The following is an 8,379-nucleotide window of genomic DNA, read 5'->3' as shown; positions in this document are numbered from 1 at the left end:
ATAAAAATAACAAATAATAACAAAAATACACATAATATACAAATGTATATGTATATTATAAAATTAGTGTGTGTGTGTGTGTGTATATATAGTATACATTATAATAGATTTTTATATGTTATGTATTTATTATAATATATATACTATACTTTATATAGATAAAGTTTAGGAGCCATAGCTTTTTACATATATAAATTTTTATATATTGATGTTATAATATATTATTTACAAATATAAGTGGTTTATATATGAGATTTTTATTGTAATGAGTATTCTATATATTTTAGAGAGAGAGAGAGAGAGAGAGAGATCTCTATAAAGTCTAGGAGCCATAGATTTCTATCTATAACTATATTATTATGTATTATATACTTTTGTTATATATTTTTATTATTACATATTATTTGTCTATTCTAAGTTATAGAATATATCAATTTTAACATATTATTTATTAGAATATATTATTTTTATTTTTTTAATATATATAATAAAAAAGTTTAGGAGCCATAGTTAGGTAGATTTTTATATATATATATACACACACACACATATACACATCTCTCTCTCTCTCTCTCTCTCTCTGGGATGGTGGGGGTGTGTCTGTGTGTGTGTGTGTGTATATGTGCCCGTGTCCCCCCAAGGGCCCGCTGAGCTCCTGCGCCTCCCTCCACCTCATGCACAACTCTCGGGGCACTCATGGTTATTTCCCTCTCCCCTTTGCTCCAGGCCCGAGGTTCATGGGCTCTGCAGGGAGAACCAGCCGTGCCCTTCGCCCTCCAAGCGCAGCCAAGCCAATCCGGCCTTTAATCATTTTTACAGCTCATTACATCTTGAGAGACTGGTAAAAACACTCATTAATCCTCAGCAGCCATCTGTGAGGGGAAGTGGTGTGCGTTATTGCCCATTATTTCATTACTCTTTGCGAAGCGTAGAGCACCGTCCCCGCCAAGGAGGAGAGGGCACACGGGACGCGTTGGGTTTTTATATAAATTTTGGAAGGGCTGTTGTGCTGGGAGCTGGGAACAGCCACCAACCAGCAAAGCCACCTGGGGTTTGCAGATGTGTAACTTTAATTAAAACACCTTGTGACCATCATTTAACTAGTCAAGTAATGCATGGGAGAAGATGACTTGACCATATACCTGTCAAACTGCTTCATCTCTTATCTCCCAACTTGATATTTAAATAGTTTGTACTCTTTTAATAATAAATACTTTTTATAAAGTATTTATTCAAACACATTGTTCTTTCAGAACTCAAGCTAGTATTGCTTGCTTGCAATACACTATTGTTTTGATTCGATGCAGGTTCATTTTTAATAGGGTTTAATTTCTTTGAAATACAGTAAACCAGACAATTGACCAACTGGAAACCTCAAGCATAACTTTGTTTTTCTTTTAAATGAGCTATTGATTTGAGCAAATGTGCTAACTACACTGAACTCAAGGCAGGACCGTTTAATTAAGATGCTCTCAGAATAATCTGTGCTGCTTTTCACAAGCGCTGGAGATTGTAAAGGTTTCAAGCTCGTGTCCTTGAAAAATCCTCCCCCCAAGTGGAGTTTGACCCTGACAACAATTTTGGGTAACATCAAGTGTAGTTGCTCCACAGAAGTCGCCTTAAAGGACGCAGTTTTGTGAAGTGTTCTTTACGAGAGTCTACTATCATACTAAATTTTATCACTTGTCTGCCTCCCAAGCTTTCAGTAGTTCCATAAATTGCACAAGGAGGCTTCAATTTAATTACATAATTAAATCAAAACCACCATCATGTTCTTATGAGATTTGTCTTATTAACAGAGAAAAAAAAGCACTTTTTTTGTTCCCTTGCTGTCCTCCCAAAGTTCCTAAATACCTTCAGAATAATTTAACTGACTTCCTAGGAAAAAAAAAGCATCTGGAAAGTTAACTCTATAAAAGCATAAACTGCTGATTTTTTTTTGTGGCACTGCTCTGGTATTACTGCCATTGAGTGCTGCAAAATGGTATCTGAGGAAAATGAAACCCAAACCTTTTATTAGTTACCATGGTTTTGTAGGAAAACTTAAACCTGCAATAAAATTTATATACTCAAGAGGTGCTGTCAGAGCTATTTGTTTGTTGTTAAAAGCACACCCAAAAAGCCAGGGATGGCAATAGAAATTCATGAAGAGCAGCCAGGAACAGCACTGCTTCAAAACCCCACCAAAACCCATCAAACCCAGCATTTCCTGATGGCCATGAACTCTCCGTTGAACAAACCCACGATAAGTTATCAGGCTCTACATGCAAACAACTCGCTCCTTGTCTATGTTTCCTTCCCCCATCAGCTTTAACTAATAGTCAAACCCCTTTACTGCTCACATTTTCCAAAATGTTACTATGTATTTCTTTATTAATTTTGAAGGGGTGAATTTTTTAGGATTTCCTTTTGAACTGCATTCCAGGTGCATTTTTAACATGGATCTGTTCAGATGGAAGGAATGTAACAATAATTAACACAGAAGCAACACAGGGAAGATCCTGGTGTGAGAGCAGTAGGGATGTCAAGACTTCTTCTCAAAATAATCCTACTGAGTTAAACGATGCCTGCAAAGCAGTGAGGAGTGAACGCCTCTGGGTCTCACTGCTGCACGTTACAGGACAAGATGAGGGTAGAAATACTGAAGGCAAACTGGCATTTCTTGAGTGTTAGTACTCTGAAGGTGACAGAGCTGCAGGACTTGGCTTGGGTTCGCTCTGTTTAGGCACACTCCCACCATCATCTGAATTCTACTGGTATCTCACTGGGAAAGAAAAAGGACAGCACGCAGGAGACAGGGAGCGGACACGGGGGAGGAAAGGCAGGGAACCTGGATCTGCCTCCCCCCTTCCATTATTATCAGGATGTTTCACACACAAAGTTGAAAACGTGCTGTAGAATCCTTTGTGTTTTCTATGGATTTAGTTACCCCGTGATAAACGTGTTACTGAAAAACTACTGAAGAGCCAAGAAGTTCATGAGACTGACTCAGCTAAGTCATCCTTTTAATCTAAAACCAATTCTGGAACTATGGAAAATAAAAATCTTTATAGAAAACAGACTTGTTTTACATGGTAAGATTCAAACTGCTGGAGTGAGTATTTCAATCTGGTATCTGGCTTTAAGTACAAGAAGAGTTAGAGCTCATCATTTCTAGACACTGTCTCACTCTCCTAGGCACAACCCCAGCCCATGATTTTATCCAGAGGATAGAAACACCTTTTTGGGGGGTTGGGTTTTTTTTTTTTATTAAGATGTAGCAAAGTTAGAATGAGAAAAATCTTGGTGTCACCTCTAATGCCCCAGAGTTAAGATAAAGTAGTAAATATTTGTCATAAAAATACAACAAAAAGAGGTAGAGAGTGGGGAATTTGGCAAATAATGTGTTACATTACTACACAATTAAACCTCTCCTTGCAGAAATTACAAATTAGTCACAGGAGAACCGTGCTGTCTGAAGATCTTAAATATGACAAACACTGTATTGGCTGCGAGTACAGTGGCAAAATATTTACTGGTATCTCAGTTACACTCAGAACAGGGCACAAACAGTTCTCTACTATTATTTGATTCTACAACTTCTTCAGGCAACTTAACAGTTCTTCTTTATCCATGTGGTACCCACTCTTCTTCCATTCATCCCTTAACTGCTGCAACGCTGCTCCAATTTCTTTTCCAGAAGACACCCCCATTTTTCTTAAATCATGGCCACTAACAGGAAAAGAAGGAACAGTCCATTGCTGCATTTCTCTTAAAAGATGTTCTTCTCCTTGGTATTTTAGAAGCTCACAGATCCTGGAATTTGTATTAGCTTCCCTAGACTGAAAGAAAAAAAGAAGATTCACTATGGAACAGCAGAAAACAGCTCAAACTGTGCTCAACATTGCGTTATTCCCATGACACCTTGTTAGGCAACATCTGGAGGACGAGCTGGAACTATGAAAGCGAGGATCTCTCCTGCCTCACGAGTTTTAAAACTCAGTCCCAACTTGGAGGCTCTGGGAAAAAAAACTTTTGTGTATTCAGGTGACTGAATATGACATTTTTCAGCCCAACTGAAAGGTAGGCTTTTAAATCCAGACAAAAAATTGCTACAGAACACAGGGTGCTCAGAACTGCTAAAAATATGGTGGGTTGGTTTGTTTTAAATAATTTATTAAAAATTAATTGAAAGCCTCAGTATTTTGGATGGGAAAGAAAAAAGCTTTTGAACCCAAGTAGAAATGTCTGCTATTTATCCTTTTGCAAAACTGAAGTCCACTAAAGGAAAGGAATCTTCTTATACCAAAGTTTCTGCTTTATGTTGCAGAGACATTCCAGGACATCTGCAATAGCTCTTGTTACTTTCTGGTCCCTTCTCCAGGGGAAAACCAAACGAACCAACCTCACCTCAGTTAACTGGAACCAGTATCAATAATGCAGAAGGATATTCTTCCAGTTACTGTGACAATATTACACTGGGAGCAATCCAAATCTGGCTAATATTTTTGTCAGTACATTCTATCTTTCTGATGCAAGTATCATGGTCTTTAAAACCCTGGCAAAAACTTGCCTAAGACCAATAAACAAGCCCGCTGATGAAATGGCTCTTACTTGACTCTTTAATGCCCTTTTCTACCACTGGGCATTGTCATCTCTGCTACTCTCTAACACTGGAGATTCAAAGTTCACTGTGAAGAACACAATAAAGCAATATGAAAGACACCTACATCCATTATGAAGTCCTGGTATGGCCTAAGTGGTTCTGGACCCGTAGCTTTGGTTAACTCTTGCCGGTGCTTCACTAAAAAAAGGCCAAGGTTTTTTTCTTCTTTCGAGATTTTCAGCCTCAGATCAAGGTTTGTGACATCATCCTTCACCCTGAACAATGATGTCAGAACAGTCATTGGTTTGGGACACAGATTTTGAATGTTTTTAGTGACTCTGTCAAATTCCTCTAAGCTTCCATCAAGTGGCAGTCCTAAACGGATACACACAAAAAAGTGCAAGAAAGGGTGTTAGTAAGAAATGTGGCTGTTAACATAGGAAAAATAAAAAAAAAAATCTAATTTCTTTCTGGATAAAAGGTTTTCTCTCACTTTGCCATGCTGCAGTTCTGTTTGTGTATGATACAGGAGTAGAAAATCAATCTTCATTTCACTTTACCTATGTATTGGGCAATATCCAGCTCATACATAAGTCGAACCAAATGATTTACATGGTTTCCAAGAAGAATTTTTTTCAGTTCCACCCAAATCCTTTCTCCTGATATTCCAGCCAAACCTTTGGCATTTTCTTTAATTGCTTGCAGTGTACTAGGTTCATGATCATCAGGTTTTTCTGCGATTCTTCCATAAAACCTGCCCAAAGAAAACTTCTGTATGTTAGATGGAAAAGACTATTCCATTTATTACTGCTATTCAGAGAATCAATGTCATGAGAGTGTTAAATATTCTCATTTATAATACTAGAGGAAACTTAACAATATGATGATTACAACTCTTTTGACATCACTGATCTCTTTTTGCATGTTTCTGAAACTTTCTACAATGCTCACTTCACTTCTTTGTCTAGGAAAGGCAAAACGTAGTACCTGAAATATCTTAGGATTCGTAAATAATCTTCTTGTATTCGCTCACTTGCCTTTCCTACAAATCTAATTTTCTTGTTTTTCAAGTCTTCATATCCATTAAAAAAATCATAGAGCATCCCATCCAAACCTAGAAAAAGAAGGAAAAAAAATAGAAAAATATGAATTTACAAACATGGTTGGCTCAATGTAACACTCTCATTTGAAAATACATAAGTTCTGCAATTTGACCTGGTTTGTCAGATCATCTCACACATTTATACAGACCTTTCAGCTGACAGCAGTACAAACAAAACTGAAACAGACTGAGGGAATTTACTGGCTTAATTGAAAAAGCAGTGTTTCATCTAAATATTTATTATTGAAAAAATTTACCTAAAAACATGGAATTGACAGTCAGATCCCTCCTCTCAGCATCCTTTTCCCAGTCAGTGGTGAATTCAACCTCTGCATGTCGTCCATCGGTGACAACATCTATTCTAAGAGTAGTAATTTCAAAATTCTGTTCATGGAGCTGAAAATCCCACAGACATTGTTACTTCAACACAACCATGAATACAAATGTAACAGCTGTATATTTTCAGTCTCATGTTTGTATACAGTTAGTGCTCAAGCTGGATACATGCAAACCAACATGTACCATGTTTTCATACAGAGCAATCAAGAAATACAAACACCTGAAAATAATCCTTGCATTATTCATTTTCTAGACACCCTGCAGAAATCTTCCCACAGAAGATTGAAAAAGAGGCAGAGGGATGAGCAAGGTAGAGGAAACAAGACTTGGGAAAAAGGAGCAGGAAACACTAGGATCAACCTCCCCACACTATCTGAACATGTGGGCAGCCTATGTTATCTTTTCTAGTGATGACACAGCAGCATGAACATTTAAAAAATGGTAATTAATTGAATTCTACAAACAAAAAGTAATCAAAAAGTCACTCCATACTTTACAGCAGGCTCTCATTTAAACTCTTGGTGTGATACTTTAACAAAGAAGGAGCATGCTACCAGTTTTCTGTTGGACATGCTGCACGTTCACAGATACAGTTAGAAAAGATCCAAGCCAAATCATACACCAACCCTGGCAGTAATGGTTCCATGTTTTTCTCCTTTGTTATTGATCAGACGAACACCAGCAGATGTGAACATTTCCTTCATCTCTGCTGGCGTAGCTGTAGTGGCAAAATCTACGTCTTGTGGTGTCATTCCACTTAGCAAATCCCTGACAGCACCTCCTGCTATTCTCAGCTCATAGTTCTTCTTCTCAAACAGCTCTGGGAAGGAAAGGAAAATCATAAAGCACTCTTTAAAATAAAAACCATAGCACACTGTCGGCCATAACCTACCTTTTCACAAATTAAAGTCACAGACATGGGAATACATACTCAAATATATGCAGTAAGCAGCATGTATGCATGTCACAGCTTCATGCAAAACGCACAAATTCAGTATGCAGCTGAGCACCCACATGTATTTTCCCAGTCATTTCTGATGATCTAAATATTAACAGGTTGCTAATTGAACCTGAGGGACTCTGGGCTGTGGAACATTTTTAGCAGTTAAGAGCCGACAAGGGAAAAGTGCTCAGTTTACTTATGGCAGAGCACAGGGAACTGTGAATCCAACTTTCATAGAATCATAAACTGGTTTGGGTTGGAAGGGACCATAAAGATCATCTGTCCCACGGGCAGGGACACCTTCCACCAGACCAGGTGGCTCCAAGCCCCATCCAACCTGGCCTTGAACACTGCCAGGGAGGGGGCAGCCACAGCTTCTCTGGGCAGCCTGGGCCAGGGTCTCACTGCCCTCACAGGAAAGAATTTCTTCCTAATATCTAATCTAAATCTCCCCTCTTTCAGTTTAAAACCACCCCCCCTTGTCCTATCACTCCATGCCCTTGTAAAAACTCCCTCTCCAGCTTTCCTGTAGCCCCTTCAGGCACTGGAAGGTGCTAGAAGGTCTCCCCGGAGCCTTCTCCAGGCTGAACAGCCCCAGCTCTCTCAGCCTGTCTCCATAGCAGAGGTGTTCCAGCCCTCTGAGCATCTCCGTGGCCTCCTCTGGACTCGCTCCAACAGCTCCATGTCCTTCTTGTGTTAGGGGCCCCAGAGCTGGACGCATAACAATGGCAGACTGCCATTTTCTTCAAAACTGCCCTTCTTCAGGAACAACACCCCACGGCAGCTGATGGAAACCGAGCTCCGCCACGTTGAGTCATTTCAAAGTTACAGCGACTGGAGCTGAAGAGCAGCACACCCCTCCCACAGCACAGCAGCTACCCAGGCCGCCCTTCACCACCGGCCCACAAAAGCCCCCGTCCCTTTCCCTGGTACCGCCGCAGTGACGGGACGCGAGGTGCAGAGCCTGCACTCTCCTCCTTGGCTCTCCAGGCCGGCGTTTCGGTCCTCCTCAAGCCACAACAAGCGGGGACACTGTGGGGGCCCAGAGCCAGACCCAGACCCCCCCCTGCCCCATGCCAGGCCGCACTCACCCGCCACACTGCGTAACCCCGGCGTGAAGAGCGCTTGGAACTGAGGCGACTGCAGCTTCATGGCGCCCGCCCCTCGGTGCCGCAGCCGGAGCGGCGGCAACAGCCGCAACCCGGCCCTGCAGTGCACAAGCAACACTCCAACCCGCATCTGAGGAGGAACAACCACGCGGCGCCCTCCCCCCTTCCCCCGCCGCACCCCGGCGGCTAGGCCCGAGGAGCCGGGATCTGCCGTACGGCCTCGCCCCGGCGCCGAGCGATGAGCTCAGCTGCTCGACACCGCCCGGGCCCTCCCCTTCCTCCTGATTTGTAGGAGTGGAGC

The 8,379-nt window shown here is 41.2% G+C and overlaps 1 protein-coding gene across 1 annotated transcript; it reads right to left on the bottom strand.

The window, feature by feature from the left end:
* Window positions 1-2,974: 2,974 nt before the first annotated feature.
* TRNT1 (tRNA nucleotidyl transferase 1) lies at window positions 2,975-8,310 on the bottom strand. Its single transcript, XM_068409018.1, has 7 exons — window positions 8,061-8,310; window positions 6,653-6,846; window positions 5,945-6,083; window positions 5,573-5,699; window positions 5,146-5,339; window positions 4,710-4,960; window positions 2,975-3,821 (listed from the first exon to the last, which is right to left on the bottom strand). The coding sequence occupies exons 1-7, from the start codon at window positions 8,206-8,208 to the stop codon at window positions 3,573-3,575; spliced, it is 1,302 nt and encodes a 433-aa protein (XP_068265119.1). The 5' UTR covers window positions 8,209-8,310; the 3' UTR covers window positions 2,975-3,572.
* Between the last annotated feature and the right edge of the window lie 69 nt (window positions 8,311-8,379).

This window comes from Nyctibius grandis, chromosome 10, assembly GCF_013368605.1.
Source record: "Nyctibius grandis isolate bNycGra1 chromosome 10, bNycGra1.pri, whole genome shotgun sequence".
Lineage (NCBI taxonomy): Eukaryota > Metazoa > Chordata > Aves > Nyctibiiformes > Nyctibiidae > Nyctibius > Nyctibius grandis.
The sequence above is the reverse complement of the archived record's forward strand: the minus strand, read 5'-3'. Positions and strand labels throughout refer to the sequence as shown.